Source organism: Argentina anserina, chromosome 6, assembly GCF_933775445.1.
Source record: "Argentina anserina chromosome 6, drPotAnse1.1, whole genome shotgun sequence".
In the NCBI taxonomy this organism is placed as follows: Eukaryota; Viridiplantae; Streptophyta; class Magnoliopsida; order Rosales; family Rosaceae; genus Argentina; species Argentina anserina.
The window spans coordinates 7159776-7175651 of record NC_065877.1 but is presented as its reverse complement, the minus strand read 5'-3'; the positions used below and the strand labels follow the sequence as shown (position 1 = coordinate 7175651).

At 38.8% G+C, this 15876-nt stretch overlaps 5 protein-coding genes across 6 annotated transcripts; 1 reads left to right on the top strand and 4 right to left on the bottom strand.

Moving 5' to 3' along the window:
* Window positions 1-2018: 2018 nt before the first annotated feature.
* On the top strand, window positions 2019-4936 carry LOC126798818 (uncharacterized). The gene is made up of 12 exons (XM_050525881.1): window positions 2019-2277; window positions 2369-2501; window positions 2612-2685; window positions 2780-2826; window positions 2911-3073; window positions 3176-3232; window positions 3312-3516; window positions 3595-3656; window positions 3760-3860; window positions 3972-4026; window positions 4110-4157; window positions 4442-4936. The coding sequence occupies exons 1-12, from the start codon at window positions 2091-2093 to the stop codon at window positions 4624-4626; spliced, it is 1317 nt and encodes a 438-aa protein (XP_050381838.1). The 5' UTR covers window positions 2019-2090; the 3' UTR covers window positions 4627-4936.
* A 140-nt stretch (window positions 4937-5076) lies between these two features.
* Window positions 5077-5874, bottom strand: LOC126798820 (light-harvesting complex-like protein OHP1, chloroplastic). Of its 2 annotated transcripts, none has more exons than XM_050525882.1 (3): window positions 5633-5874; window positions 5422-5544; window positions 5077-5317 (listed from the first exon to the last, which is right to left on the bottom strand). In XM_050525882.1, exons 1-3 carry the CDS (start codon window positions 5825-5827, stop codon window positions 5249-5251), a joined length of 387 nt encoding a protein of 128 aa, XP_050381839.1. In that variant the 5' UTR covers window positions 5828-5874; the 3' UTR covers window positions 5077-5248. The 2 variants fall into 2 exon arrangements, with proteins under 2 accessions (XP_050381839.1, XP_050381840.1); XM_050525883.1 differs by having other exon boundaries at window positions 5657-5874.
* A 364-nt stretch (window positions 5875-6238) lies between these two features.
* On the bottom strand, window positions 6239-8613 carry LOC126799989 (putative cyclin-D7-1). Its single transcript, XM_050527253.1, has 6 exons — window positions 8009-8613; window positions 7840-7926; window positions 7600-7698; window positions 7218-7434; window positions 6784-6923; window positions 6239-6690 (listed from the first exon to the last, which is right to left on the bottom strand). The coding sequence occupies exons 1-6, from the start codon at window positions 8249-8251 to the stop codon at window positions 6451-6453; spliced, it is 1026 nt and encodes a 341-aa protein (XP_050383210.1). The 5' UTR covers window positions 8252-8613; the 3' UTR covers window positions 6239-6450.
* Window positions 8614-9859: 1246 nt separating this feature from the next.
* LOC126799430 (uncharacterized) lies at window positions 9860-12384 on the bottom strand. Its single transcript, XM_050526632.1, has 8 exons — window positions 12162-12384; window positions 11965-12020; window positions 11648-11791; window positions 10850-10923; window positions 10699-10753; window positions 10564-10626; window positions 10340-10467; window positions 9860-10132 (listed from the first exon to the last, which is right to left on the bottom strand). The coding sequence occupies exons 1-8, from the start codon at window positions 12208-12210 to the stop codon at window positions 10054-10056; spliced, it is 648 nt and encodes a 215-aa protein (XP_050382589.1). The 5' UTR covers window positions 12211-12384; the 3' UTR covers window positions 9860-10053.
* A 478-nt stretch (window positions 12385-12862) lies between these two features.
* LOC126800997 (L-type lectin-domain containing receptor kinase IV.1-like) lies at window positions 12863-15652 on the bottom strand. The gene is made up of 2 exons (XM_050528432.1): window positions 14107-15652; window positions 12863-13791 (listed from the first exon to the last, which is right to left on the bottom strand). Exons 1-2 carry the CDS (start codon window positions 15339-15341, stop codon window positions 13002-13004), a joined length of 2025 nt encoding a protein of 674 aa, XP_050384389.1. The 5' UTR covers window positions 15342-15652; the 3' UTR covers window positions 12863-13001.
* Between the last annotated feature and the right edge of the window lie 224 nt (window positions 15653-15876).

Sequence of the window (15876 nt, the reverse complement as noted above, 5' to 3'; positions counted from 1 at the left end):
ACACTTCTATGCATCCTCTTGGGTCCCTGCTTGCTAGTTGTGCTTCTATGATTTCCAAACTACAGAATGTGAAACTCTCTCATATTTTTTTAGAGTGTAACATGTCGCTGATGCCTTGGCCAAAAAGAGTACTTCTCATGAGTTTGGGCTGATTGAGTTTGATAATCCCCCTACCCATGCTGCGCAGACTTTCTTAGACGATCTGACCAGTGTTGCTAAATGTAGGCGCACATGAGCCTGTTTTAATATTTAGTCTCTGTGTTTTTTGTTTCTAGACCTTTTAGGTCCCCTTGTAACAAAAAAAAAAGGTATGCATGTCTGTGAGTTATAAAAGTTTGTTTAGCCAAAGCAAGTGAAAGATTATGGACTTAATGGACTAGCTAGTCTGGTTTTGGATCCGAAAGGATAGTTCGCTTCATCTTATGTTAGTAACTGCAGCTAACTCGCACTCTGATTTCTCAGTTTGATAATCGAAAGCTGAAAGAAGTGGAGAAATTTCCAAACCATCATTTAAGCAATACCTTCTCAAGCTTCATTTTCATATGCTCTATGCTCTGCGCTTTGAAATTTAACAAAGTAGAGATTAATGGGGAGTGGAGGTTTGCCAATTCCTCTTGCACCTGGAACTTCGATCAAATAGACATTTTTCAACCCTTGACAATTCCCAAGTACAAGGAAGTTGGCCATTTTAATTTAAGGACATTTTAGCCATGATGCACTAGCTTTCCCCATGAACAAAATAAATCTTAACAATCACGGTTCTTCAAGTGGAGGAATAATCCCTCTTTGTGCGGACATAAATTTGGCAACCACACTCAGTTTTCTTGGATGTTCTTGAGCCTTGATATGTGTGCACTTCAACCGCTGGAGAACAATATGGTGCTTCAGCAATGACTTCCTCAAAGTGAAAACATGAAGAATCAGTAATTCATAATTAAGTGTTGAATACGTGATTGCCAAGTTTTATTTTGTTTTAACTGAGCTCATGTGCCTCTTATTGTTGGTCTCTTAAATCCCTGACTGGTGTTTTAGGTTTTGCGATAGTTTCAGCAAGTTTTATGGAAATTTTTTCAAATGCATAACGTGCAAATAAACAGTGTAATTTATTTCATTCAAAAATTTTTTGTCTGCTTTTAAGAAAAAGCAATCGAAAAAACCAAACCTAATAATTACCAAGTGGCCACTAATACAATGTGATAGGAGAACATGTACCATAATTTGCTAAAGTGTTGTCTATCGTAGCTGGAGATTAATTCATACGCTAAAACCATGTGTATCTATATTAAAGTCAGAGATCTTAACCATTTAAGTTGGTCATTTGGTAATCTAGTGACATTATATATTATGTACATGGTATTTGTTCTAGTGACATAATTTTTACTAGGGGTGGGCATAAAAAATGAAAATCCTGATCCCATCCCGAAATTCGTAGGGACGGGACGGAGGTCTAAAAACGTTTGTCCCGTCCCGATCCCGTCTCGTTTCATAATAGTGGGATGGGACGTGGGACGAATAATTTATATCCCGCTTCGTCCCGTCTCGTCCCACCTTTAATGAAAACTTAGAAATTCTTATATATTTGTATCAAAATGAAACTAATTTATGTTCTTAATAACTCCAAAATTATATCAATTCAAATAATAATGGTAAATTATAATATTTTGAACATAATCTGTATTTTTTTGGTTAAAATTTCATTATTAAATGTTATTTTGTTAATGAAAAAGTTTTTTTGGATAAATCCCGAGTGAGATGCATTCTTAAAAACCCTCGTCCTGTCCCGATCCCGTCCCGATTCAAAAGAGTGGGACGAGACGTGGGATGAGTCTCGTCCCGTCCCATCTCATCCCGTCTCGTGCCCACCTCTAATTTTTACTAGTTAAAGTGATAATCTGTGACTTCGTTAAAAAAAAAAAAGTTAGGTCATTCGATAATAGTACGTGAGTGTGACACGGAATGATATGTCAAGAACAACTAAAAGCCTGATACTGTGTAACAAGAACTAAAAATCTTTGAGCCCAGTTAACCGCAACCTGAACCCCCCTTCTACTCCTGTTTGAGGTTTTGGAGTTTCTGTCTCAATAACCACGATGATACGCACTGCGCTATCACGAGCGGCACCAGCCACCGTCGCCGCCCGCACCTCCCCGAAGCTCCTCCCTTCTCTCCTCGCACGATCTCTGCCGTCCAGGCTTCTCCACGATGGGACTAACGCCAACCCTGTTGCTCTTCAGATGATCAACTACGCCCTCTCTCTCGCCAGGTCTCACAAATCAGGTCCCTTCCCAACTCTTCTCTTCAATTCCCCTATTTTAGTTTTATTTTTTTCAAAGCAAATTCCAATTCAGTTTGATTTTGATTAATTTAGATGAATCATACGGACAAGCTCAGCTTGTGTTGGAACAGTGCCTGTCCTCTCAGCCAAGTGAAGGCCAGGACCTTGCTAGTCATAATTCAAGGGCAATGGTGTTAATGGCTATGTCTACTTTGTTATCTGAAAGGTTGCACCTTATTTTTTTTTTTTTTGTGTTTTTGGTGATTCCAAAACCCAGTCAAGTAGTAAGTTTTGTAGATTAAGAAACTAATATTACTTCAAATTCGACGCTTTCAGAGGAAAGCTTGATGACGCAATAGATAAACTGAAGAAAGTTGAAGACTTGAGCAGCTCTTCAGTTGGTGTTAGGAGTAAGATTTTGCCGTACCATATGCTTATGAGTTTGCCTGATAGAAAATTAGAAAGAATTACTTGACTGATGACATTGTCTGGCTTATTTTATAGTTGCTGCATTGGAGGCGGTTGTTGGACTGCACTTAGAGTTGAAACAGGTACATTATTGCTAGACCATTGAAATCATTTTCGTGTTCTGTTGTATTGTTTTGGGTTTAGTAAAGAAGGTTCGCACTGTATAGGATCATACCTCATCAGTGCTAGCGGATAAATGCTTAGAACTTGCAGCAAAAAATGATGAACTTGAAGCTAGTGATCCCGAGGGATATACCCGAGCTGTAGCAGTAAAAGGACTTGTTGAGCTTGTTCATGGCAATCTTGGATTATGTAAAGATGTTGCTAAAGGTACCTTTTATATTACTAATAATCTCATGTTTACTTTAACTAGCTGCAATATGACTGAGTTAGAGGACATAAAATTGAATTTTGGAGCTTTGGGTTATTCAGGTGAACTTTTCATTCGAGAAGTTGAGAGAAATGTTGAAGAAGTCGAAGAATTTACCGGTATGGTTTATTTCAATGTGATTGTGTTGACCCTTTTTTTTTTAACTTCTACATGATATCATTAATCAAAAGGTTGTAGGTAGTACTGCTTTATTTTTCGGAGAGCTCTTGCATGCCAGACAGAGCTTTGAGATGGCAAAGAAAGTTTACCAGAAAATTATTCAAAATGATTCTAGTAATGAAGAGTTCAGTGACCGTACTGCATTAGCAGCTGGTAATATGTCGTCAGACAAAGTTTTGTTAGCAGCCACATGCACGTTGGGACAGCTTGAGGCTCATTTAGGGTAACCTTTTGATTACCATTGAACCTCTCCTTTTTCATCTGTCAAGCATACCCCTGAATTTAACCTTCTTTCGTATAGGAACTTTGGTGATGCTGAGGAGATATTAACAAAAGCTTTAACTAAAACAGAGGAACATTTTGGTCTGTTGCTTTGATAATGCATTTTTTTATGAAGTGCAAAGTAATTTCATATCTTTGATGTGATATGCTTGTTGCTCATGTGGCTTCATTGGTCTGTGTATAGGCTCTCATCATCCGAAAGTGGGCGTTGTTTTAACCTGCATAGCTCTCATGTTTCGGCGTAAAGCAATCAAAGAGCATTCCAGTTCTATATTGATCCAAGAGGTTAGAACTTGCATGTTATCCACATGATTTGCAATACCGTTGTTCAACGTGCATAGCTCTCTCGCTGTTTTTTTGTTATAACAATATTTATCGCCATGACCTTATTGACAGGGACTTTATAGGAAGGCTATAGAGTTGCTGAAAGCTCCACCATTTGAGGCTGAAGGTCTGTGTAATTGTGAAGTCTGTGACATCATTGTCTCCTAAACTTAAGTTAACTGTGTTGATGCTCTTTTTTGGATTGTGTAGGTGCAGAAACAAAGGTAGATAGAAATGATATAGTCGCCCTTGCAAGAGGTAATGATTAAACATATGAACAGTTTCTCAGAATGCATTTTGATAAATCCGTAGTTAGAGACTGTAACTCATGCATGAGCTGAATTTTTTTTTTTTTGATCTTGACTTGCACCATAAAATACATATTTGGATTGATAGTTGTGGTGAAACTTTTAATTTAAGTTGAAACAGTCTTTGTATTGTTATGTGGAAACCCGTAATAAGCCCCTTTTGACATGTTGACCTTTTAATTTGAAGGTTCCCAAAAAGGTTATGTTCATTGATATAGATAAGTTATTGCGTAGGTGGGTATGCAGAAGTACTTTGTGTCCAACAGAACCGAAAGCATCAAGGAGAAGAAATGAAGAAGTGGGCGGAGGCTGCATGGGGAAATCGCAGGCTTTCATTGGCAGAAGCATTAGATGTATCTAATTCAGATGAATCTTTAAAAGTTCCAATTTTAGATGCTCGAATCAGCAGGGTGCTGTAGTGTTTTCATTCCTAGGATCTGCAGACAGCAGTGGCAGCTCAAGGTTCCTTCATGTTATGCAGCAAAATGGGAACAGTGGTTCCAATCCCATCAATTCCTCTTCACTGCCTAATGACACAGCATATATGAGAAGAGTTGCAGCTTAGCTTCAAGCCATTTGATATAATGGCATGTGTAGATTATCATTACGTACTTATTAATGGTTAATGAAGAACCATCTATGCCGAAAGTTATATACATTCAAATGATGCTTCTTGGAATAAATTTTGATATGGAATCTGATGATACAATTGATCGGTCCCTGGTGCTTTGTTACATCTATATTCTATATAGAACCATTATCATTTTAAAAAGTGATATGATAGATTAATTTGCAGCAAATCTAAGGTCTGATAGACATTCTCCAATTTGCAGAACGAGTGGCATAAAACGTTCAACAGTCTTGAGTATTGACAGTTTGACACTAGAGGTCAAAGGAGCTCGTTTCAACTGTTATATCAAAGTTTGATACATTACAAGAGTCCGCACACCAAACTACTCCAGGTACAAAAAAGTGTATGCCCACTTCAGATGAATTACAAAAATGCTTTCGATCAATGTTACTTATACCCATGTTGAATGATCACAGAGGAAGATCAAGACCTTTTCCAATTTCCACTCCAATCAGCTGCAGTATCCCCTTGTTCAATATCTTAAAAAAGAAAAGAAAAAATCATGTCAGGCAGAATTAAACCTCTCGAACTTCATCAATTAGCAACTCCAGCCCATAAAAACAAGAAAAGATGTAGAATTTACCAATTCTACAATGAAGGTTCCAATAAGTCCAATCATACAAGCTCTAGAGTTCCATATTTCTGCAGTCCTGGTGAACCCAAGAAAAGGGGCCTCAAACTTTGGCTCCTTTTTTGGCACCACCACCTGAACCAGGTTCATACACATTAATGATTTTATGCTTATCAAAGCTATCATCACAACTTTAGACGTATACGTGAATAATCAATCTTACTGACAAAGTAAGCAAAGAACATACTCCAGGAGGAAGCTTGGCAGCTCGAACGCTGAAGGCAGCACGTTTTGTAGAGGCTGTGCGATGCACAGTCCCATTTGAGAAAATACAGAGTTTCTGGGTTGGATGGCTTGCTGTTAAAATCCCAGCAGGAAGGAAGGAAGATGATAGTATGGTAGATGATGAAGTTGCCATTTTGATTTCTGAGTGATTGTTCTCTATGCTATTGGTGGTTCCTTTTGCTTTCTTATCTAGTTGGACACTATAGCAAAACTTGGCAAAGAGCTCTCCAGGTACATATTTGGATGCTTTGCGTTATGATGATGGTGGATGTCGTTTAACTTGTGTGTGGACTTTGGAGTTTAGCTAGTGGGACATGCCAGAAATAACTTCTCCTCCGTGGTTGATTTAAGTTCTGAACTTACTCTTACTAGGTCACATTTCATGAACAGTGTTTCTAGCAAGTTCGTTCGATCATGTCTTTAATGCCCATGAATAAGAGAACTCCAGAGAAAACAGAAATTATAGGCGTGTAGTTTGCTGCTTCTCTCTGCCAATGTTAGCTCGAAGAGAAAGGAGCCATACATTTCGGATGAGAGATTATACGTTTGCTGTATAGTACGTGATTTGGCAACACATGAAAGTATTAATGCTAGGTTAGAAGCAGGCCGGGAATGCTTGCTCTTATTTCTTATCTAATATAAGGTGTTACAACAAAGGCCAAGATTTTCTTGGCCGTAAATCTCACTATATGGTGTTACAACAATTCCATGCAGGTTAAAGCTTAAAAGAAAACAATGAAACATGGTGTTTGTTTATTAGTGTTTTTCTTCTTCTACCCTCTTTCTCTTCTGGCAGATCCTTGTTGAATCTGCAGTGTTCACTTTCTGAGCTCTCATCTTAAAGAGGGAGAAATCAACATGATAATAATTAATCCGCTCCTTCAGTAACACAGTTGTGGGACTTGAAGGGCAGAAATGGAAAACCCCGTGAACTAATAAGCAATCATCAGCTACTGATTTTGCTTCCATGAACTTCTGGCACCTGACCAATTCAGCCTGATAGGTTGAAGAGCCAATTATTAATAAAAACAGAAGGAGAATTTTAATTTTTTAAAAAAAAGGGAGCGGAAGGGGACTATGATGTTCAACCTTTTGATTATTATCCAGTAGACTTGTAGCACAGGCTCGGTAGGTATCAGATGCAGTACTTGAAACAAGTGACTTGTCAAGACTGCAACCTAGAGCCGATATGGCAACCACGCTTGGCCTAAACTCCAGCAGCTTCGAGTCTGGACCATTTATATTTGAATATTCCGTTACTCATTACTCATTATTCATTATTCCTATTAGTATGTAGAAGTATGTATAAATACATATATCACCAAATACTCAGCATATCTTGGTTGAATTTCTGTATTAATACTTTGCTATATGTGTCTGAAAATATGTTTTGCAGGTTTAGGAGATTAATCAAGGTTAAGTTTAGCAATAGGGATCCAAACTTCGTAGTTTCTACTTAAATCCATAACCACTGATATCAAGAGAACGGGCCAGAAATATGTGCGTGAGTGCGTGACTACTACCTGAAATAGATCCAAGAAGCAAACTGTTGAATCTGGCAATCAACTGTTCGTGAATTTGAGGTTTAAAGGATCCGAAGTCGATATCAATCAATGATAACATCAGTTCTAGGTACGAGTAAGCTGTCGTAGAAGCAAGGCGCCATCCTAATGCCTCTAGTACCATCATTTCCATTTGTTGGATTGTGCTGGAATCGAAAGAGTAGTCCAGATCCTCCATCTTCGATCATTTCATAATTCATATATATACACATGAACCAGTTAGTAAATTTATAGTAGACAAAAAAAAACAATTTACTATTCCTTAAATTAACAAATAACAAGACATCAACCGATCATACAATATATCTCGCAGAAAAAATGATCACACAATGATGAAGTATACCTGAATTTCAAGCAGGGTAGGAGAGCAGGTTTCATTGAACTTAGAGGCAATGGATAAGCAGGCAATGGACAACAATTCCACCATCCAATGTTTCCATGCCTGATAATTCACCAAATTATTTAAACATAAAGATTAGAAAAAATAAATAAGAGAGAAAAGTTAAAAGAAAATATTGAATCCCTCCGCTCGCGCGCGCGCGCACACACACACACACACACATATATTCATCTTATTGCTTACATTGCAAGGAGTCATAGATATGAATCGATCAAGGTAGTTTGCAGCGTAAAAAACAGTTCCAAGGGACAGGTTCAAGCGGCTTATCGACTGGAGAACAGAAACAGCAGGAGACAAATTGATCAGCAAAGGAAAGGGTAGCATTCTTTTTGAAAATAATCTATATACTAACCTTGATAAACCATTGGATTGATTTAATCCTAGCAATAGCCAAGTGATTTGAGCAGAGATTTTCTACGTAGTTCGGTTGGGGCATGTAACTCATCTCCTTCTCCAAGCATATAGTAAAAGATTCATCATAGTCTTGCTTACTTCTTGCATACATTGATAATGTTTGGAAATCAATCATGTAGTTCTTAACAGTCGCCAGAGGGCTGGAAGGCCACACCTCATCGCAGAGCAAACTTTGATCCATATGACCAGGTTCTCAACCTATTGGAGTGGCAGCAGGTACGGCAGTATTATTGTTTTCGAGCAGACCTATCGTTCTGCCTATCGTTCTGTTCCTTAATCTGCAAATTCAATAATATGGGACAGCTCTGACATGCAGGAACATCAATCTTTCTAAGCCTATGATTTAAATTGTGTACTTTGACAGATGAGAGAGAACAGAAAAGATACCATTGTTGATGTTGAAATGGAAAGAATGTTAGCTATATATAAGAAGAGGTGGTGGAACCGTAGCAGTAGTGGGTGGTTAGAGACAGAGAGGGAAATAAAAAGAGGGAGACGTCCCCCATGAAAGGGGTAATTGCAGCGATGCAGTTAGAGCGGGTGTGCGTGGTTAGATTTTAGGAGGGTGGTTTGTAATTTGAACTGTGGCTACCAATTGCGTGAACCCATGCACGAGGATGGCTCTGTGAGCTACTTCAGAAAATTAATGGCTTCTATCATCATCATCCTCCATCGCCTTCAATGTGGGGTTTATGTAGAATTTTATACAGCTAAGAGCCTAAGATCAACGTTATAGGCACTGAAGTTGAGAATGAAACGGACTGAAGTGGGAGATAGTGGGGCTTTCTTCTACTTGAGTTGGGTCCAAGTCGTATGTGATCGTTTTAACTCATGAATAATCGATCATGAGGCATTGGTGATTGGCTGATTGTTTGCCTACAAAAACTACCAGTTAACTGACTTTTGAGAATACCAGTATAAAATTCAACTGAATTCCATCTAATGCAAATTGTTAATATGCAACTCCAGACTCCAGTAGATATATGCAATACCATAATATCTACTGTGAAGGTTACATCATTCTTTTAGGGGATCGTTTTAAGATGTAGCCCTTAAGACAAGTCCTTGAAATGCGTAGTCAATTGATAATTGTCAATTCCCAACTTGATACTGTAAATTCTTCACTTGTTTTGCAGATTTAGTACGCGAAAATGATGCTCTTGAGCTTCTTTTTCATTTACAAGTATGTAGTTTTGATACTACATCATAATAATAATAATATAAAGGGTGATAATAAAATGTTTAATGCGGAACTTTGAAGCAACAAGTTTCACACTATGCATATGATGTTGCATGACCTTTTTAATCGATGTTTATCTCTATTACTATAAAACAGACACCAAAAATTTTACTAAAATATGAACTTCCGAATATACCTACTTATTACTCACGGACAAACAAACTATTATGGGTGTTCTGGTCAAAACTTAAATAGATTAATTAAAAAAATATTATTTCTTCTCATATTTTAACCATCCATTTTCATGTAAAAAACTACCCACTCCCACACCAATTTGGGTGTGAGCAGTTTCTAGTATTTGTAAAGCATTTATATTCATAGCCGTCTTTTCTGGTAAACCGCTGAAGGTCCTATCTTGCTAAAGAAAAGAAGAGGATAATTTACTGATCGAGTTGCTCATACTCGAAACCTGAACTACTCACCAGACCAGAGATCGGAACCTATAAGATTTTTTGAGGGGGTACTACTGTATTTCTTTACTATTGCTTACTAAGTTGCAAGGTAAAGGAAAGAATCAAATTCTACGCATACTGAAAATAATGCCAGGAATCATAGAAAAAGATTATTTCTAACTCGTAATCAAGAATTCATAATCCAACGCATGATTTCATATCACCTTGAAGTGACTATTTTGTATGGCAATCATGACATAGCTCCGTCAGTGTCATTGCTGACACAAATAAATATACATATTGTCAATGTCTACCATGCTTGTACAACAGGGATAATATATGTACGATATATTATTGCAGTTCGTAAGACGAAAAACTGACTCCTAACCTTCCCTCATTTGTGGATTTCAGCTCAAGTTTTTGGAACGGGCTGCAGGTCAGTTCACATAAAATTAGAATCAGTCAATAAGTTGCACACAAACTAAATAAGAAAGGTAAACCAAGACAATGGTGAATGGTAGGAAAAGTGATCATTTACTTCCTAAGCATGAGCCCACCCCCATCATGTTTAGAAGGAAATCAATAGCATTCTACAATACATCAAAATCATAGACCAACATCAAAATGAAGGAACTACCTGCTATTAGGATCATAATAGAAGCCGTTGATGGAGCCATCACTACATGAGAAACACACATAGTAAAAGCCGGCTATAGTCAAACCACAATCTGTGCCAACATTCACAAAGTACTGCTCCTTCCACCTCTGCACCAGCAAATCAAAGAACTAAATTTCATGTGACGTTTGATTTTTGCTTACTGACAGGTGATAATAAAGCCAGTAAGGCAGTAACCAACTTACCATGAAAATGTAAGGATAGTTGCTAAGATCTAATGATTTGCCACCATCAACCTCCACTTGGCTCTGTAAACGTAGAATTAGCCAGTAGACAACAAACTTCAGCTATGACAGACAACATTAAGACGAGTAGCTTACCAATAGAGCAGAAAAAGAAGGAAATTTGGTCCAGTGCCTTATATCATCATCTTGTCTGTCACAAGTTACAAATTGATTGTTATTCACCATAACAACTATCTACATATGGGTTCCTTTTCAATTGTAGTTAACAGAACAAAAAACAACATACGTTGCTTCCCACTTTTCAGTGAAGAAAGTATAATTTTTGGTGTCAACGATCTCCCCCTCCCAAAAAGTGACAACCTACCACACATTGAAAAGAAAGCAAATTCTCAATGAGAGCTTCCCATGATGAACATACAACATTTTCTTTTAAATCAAGAGATAACATTAGTTGATACAAGTCATACAACATTGATTATGCACAAAATCAAGAAATAAAAGATAAAATTATCAAATTTTCACTTTATATCAAAAAGGTTGGGGTGAGAAACAAACAATTAAATTGTAAGTCCAGAAAAAAGTGGTAAACCTAGAAATAATGTGCAAGAGTGAGCTGTGCACATATCTCAGCATGTTGCCTAACCTAATTCCAAACCCAAAAGAAAAGGTATAAAGGAAATCTATGTATGCTTTGAGATACATGCAGATTCGCATTATTAAATGGATGTAAAGAGGCAAGGACAGTAAGTGAAAGACTGAAGAATTGAAAATCAGGCAAACTAAAGCAGCTGCATCACCCACTAAAACAATATAAAAAAAATGCATGCTTCGATTTCAGTCTATGGAGCGGACCATCTAATATACTTCTATTGCAAAAGATAGAGTACATACAATCACAGCGCTATGGAAATGGAAACACTGATTGGCTACAAAAGGAATGAAATCTTCCTGGAGCACACCATCTCAACTGATATTCTATTACCAGTTCCATAACACTCCGCAACTGCTTAACTAAATAACGTACATACTGAAGAAAACCTTGATACTAGAAAATCAATGAGCAAGCAAAAGAGCAACTTCTTACTGGTGTGTCAGCCATGGGAACATTAAGTGCTTCCATAGTTCCACATAGATAACCATTCTCAAGATCACACCCTTGTATCCGAACATTCACTCTCCAAGCCTCATCTTTTTGCAGACTCGAAACATTCTGTGTACCCGAGAAGCCCTGCCACATCCCCAACAATGGTTAACATTCATACTACCAAATTCCCGTACCCTTTCTCAATATAGATTACACAATTCAATTCGTAACATTACCAATTTTGATCAAAATCACAATGATTCAAATTTCACAAACACACTAAGCAACATAAAAAAGTGAGAAACAAACAGAGAAACCTGGCCGACGCTTAGAAGTGTAAAGGGTGGAGGAGATGTCTGTCCACAAGTGGAACCTTCAAAGTGATGCAGACATAAACATGAGAAACTCAGAATCAGATTAACGTAAGCAGAAACAGTAAAAAAGTAGAGTCTTTAATAATTGCATCATTTGAATAGTTCAGATTTGGGTAAGAACCCGAATAGGAGGGAAGTACCTGAATGATGTGGAGGAGGCGCGGAGGTCTCTGCCGCCCTGACTGGCATTTCTAAAGCTCCAAACAAGGGTTCCCAAAACAGCAACCACCAACCAACTTCAATATAATACCCTCCGTATGAACCCGACCCGTTAGCGCCTCTCTATTTATATTTGGATGCTGATGGAGTTTAGATTGGCAATTGCAGGCCCAACAGATATTACGAATACAAAAGTCAGAGATGGTTGGGTTAGTAAGAGCTTGAGGGTCACCATGCCGAGATTCAAATCCATCGATGTTGATGGGAGGTTAAATTAATTTAATTTCCTTGGTGGATCATAATTCATAAGCAACATATCGTTCAATTTATTAGTCGTATCATGACAAGTAGGTTCATCATCAATAATCCGTTATGAGATATTAAGATGTTAGAAGTTAACAAAGCATTCCTCACTAGCCAAACTTAATATCTCTTAAAGGCTAAAAATTTAGTACATTCGTGTTTTTTTTCCCAACACGAGTATATGAATTACAACTAGAAACCTCTTGTTTGCTCCATCCCTCTTGCTTGGTTGACTTGTATGCCAAAGTTCATCAATAATCTTTTAAGTTTATATTTAGAATTTTGATTTCAGTATTGCATAATTTCAAAAGGCCCATTTGTCAAGATAGTATCTTCATCACAAGCGACTCGATCTTTTTTTTTTTTTGCGATGTAGGCAACTACACATTCATATGGTTTTTCATTAGCAGTCATAAAAAGCTATATAAGATACAATAATTATTCAGTCAATGAACTGCGATGTGCATCTATACATGCGTAATATGGGTTCTGAATCCGAATCTGTGAATGGCTTGGAATCAACGACCACCTGAAAGTAGTGCGGACTCTGCAATATATGATGATTGCGAGAAGCCCTTGCCTACAGAAGACTGATACGACATTGCAAAGTCATCAAAGCCTTCATGGTGGGCAAACGTTAAGCCACTGGAAGAAAGCCCGAGAAGTGAAACTTCCGGCAAAACAACGTCACCGGCTAGGTACTGATTAACTTGTCGCATGGTAGGCCTTGCCGCCGGCTCCGAATGTGAGCACAAGAGCCCAAGCTTCAACACCAACTCCACTTCCTCGGCTACGAAATCTGTACCATAGCTTTGGTCCCTTGCCTCAAGGATGTTACTCCTATTCCAACAAGAAAACACCAAATCAACCAAGATCACATCTTCCGGACCTTGTGTCTCAATTGGCCTTTTTCCGCAAGCAACTTCGAGTAGAAATGCCCCGAAAGCAAACACGTCGGTGTTCGTGGTGGCGCGGCCTGTTCTTGTGTGCTCTGGGGCTAAGTACCCGAGTGTTCCAACTATATGAGTAGTTTGAGGGTCAGTTCCATGGTCATACAATCTTGCAAGCCCAAAATCTCCTAGCCTTCCATTAAGTTCCCCATCTAGCAACACATTACTGGCCTTCACATCTCTGTGAATCACAACTTGTTCCCACTCTTCATGAAGATAGAACAACCCTGCAGCCACACCTTTGATGACTCTAAACCTCTGGTTCCAATTAAGAGTCACCGCAGGTTGATCATAGAGATATTTGTCCAAGCTTCCATTAGGCATGTAGTCATACACCAAAAGCAGCTCTCCTTTTCGCCTGCGATCAAACATCAGTGTTAATTATTGTGTAAATTTAGAGTTGTTAAGAAATAAGCTAACAATGTATACATCAAATTAACATTTTCTCATATGCAGCCAAAAGTTACACATAAAGAGACAAGCATGTTAACAGGGACATAATTGGATTAGACAAGAGACGTGAACTCGGGGGTATATGCATATAAGGTTGCGATTGTTTTTAAAATTGAAACTTTAAGTAAACAATATATTACGACAGTTTGTCTAAATTCAATTAACGTGTAATGAAGTTAATGGGAAACTAATACAGAGGACTACAGAACAGAGACCATACCTGCAATATCCCAAGAGTTGGACCAAATTCCGGTGACGCAGCCGGCCCATACTAACAATTTCTGCTACGAATTCCTTCATTCCCTGTCTTGATTCATGTGATACCCTCTTCACTGCAATCTCAATTTTAGAGGAGGGTAGTATACCTCTATAGACTTTACCAAATCCCCCAGTTCCCAAAAGCTCCTTTTCCCTGAACCCCTTGGTGGCTATGTACAATTCTTTGTACTTGAACCTTTGAGGACCATACTCTAGCTCCCAATCTTCAAGCACTTCTGCATACTTCCTCTTCCTTCTTATGACATAGAGCACACCAGAAACTAATAGCAAGACCACACTCACTGAAATCAGAGGCAAACCAAAGGTGAAAAGCATGGACCTCTTTTTACCTGGAATGGTAGGCAGCTTCGGAAGTTTGGAAGCTGTAAGGTCTTCTGCTTGGCCATTCATCCTAAAGCTCCAACCCACTACATAATGGGATGTGAGGACTGAGCCAGTTGAAGACGAAAAGCCAACATACATGCTTCTTCTGAGAACTGGGGAAAGGTCATAAGGATATGACAGAAGTGGAGTTGGGGGTTTAGTTGCAACATCAATTGGAGCCAAAGTAACTTCAATTTGCTTCTTGGTGCCATCATAATCAACCCAAACTCTCATTTCTTTACCACTGATAAGAGTCAAGTTCTTTTTGAACCCACCACTAAAATAACCAGCTGGAGCTTTACTGGTAGAGTTCAAGCCATTGATGTCGATCCCAACATGGTTATCGTTGATGTCACCAAACTCCGTGCTCTGAATCGTATCGAGCTCCACAGCAAAAACGTGATTGGTCGAGTTGCCGTTGTTGGTTTCGCTGAAGAGGCCCAAGTACTGGCTCGGCCGAGCTCCGGGGAAGCCTGTCGTGGGAGAGATAACAAAAGCGATCCCATGGCCGCTGAGTCTAGCGTACTCTGATCGAATGGCAAAGACAAAGTTGGTGGAGAAGGAGAAAGCAGAGCCGCTGTCTGAGTTCTTGAAGGTTACTGGGTTAGGGTAGAAGGCATGGCCGCTTTTCTGTTTTGTATCATTTGTAAGCTTCAACAGACCGTTGGCTGTGATTTCTGCTATGCCGTCTAGAGTAAGATTACGACCAGAACGGCCATTGAATCCACTATTGTAGATGAAACTAAGGCCTTGCGCTTCTGCTAGTGCCAGAAGGACTAGTAGCCATAGGAGAACAGAGAGCTTGACAAACATGGCTGGCTAAGCATTTGTGGAGCTTCTTGACCTTCCATTTACTATATATAAGGATCTAAACGACCCGCCAGAATACAAATGAAGAAAATCAAAGCAGCAATATCAGCCGACATTCGAGAAGAGTTTTTTGGGTAAATCATGACAGTTTGGACCGTCGTGATCGTTGGAGTAGGTTAAGATGTCGTCTTTAGAGAGAAGGCCACCAGGAACAGTAATGTGTAGACTATAGAGTATCGACGACCCGGTGCCTTGTATCGTTCGCAACTGGTTCGTCTTCCCTATACTGGTGTTGATTGGTCGACCATGACTCTATGAGTCCATGCTCCATTAAAAAAAATGAATCTGATTTTCACAATTATCTCACAGATACATACAGCTCCGCTCTCATTTTCAACGAGTCCGGCCGTCGGCCCCTCGCGATCACGTGCTTGGGTTCTTTCTTAATTTCTTGTTGCATTCTAATAATTTTGACTCAAAATTGTTCGAGAAGAGTTGTTTTTTTTTTGGTCAAAGTTCGAGAAGAGTTGCAACTTGA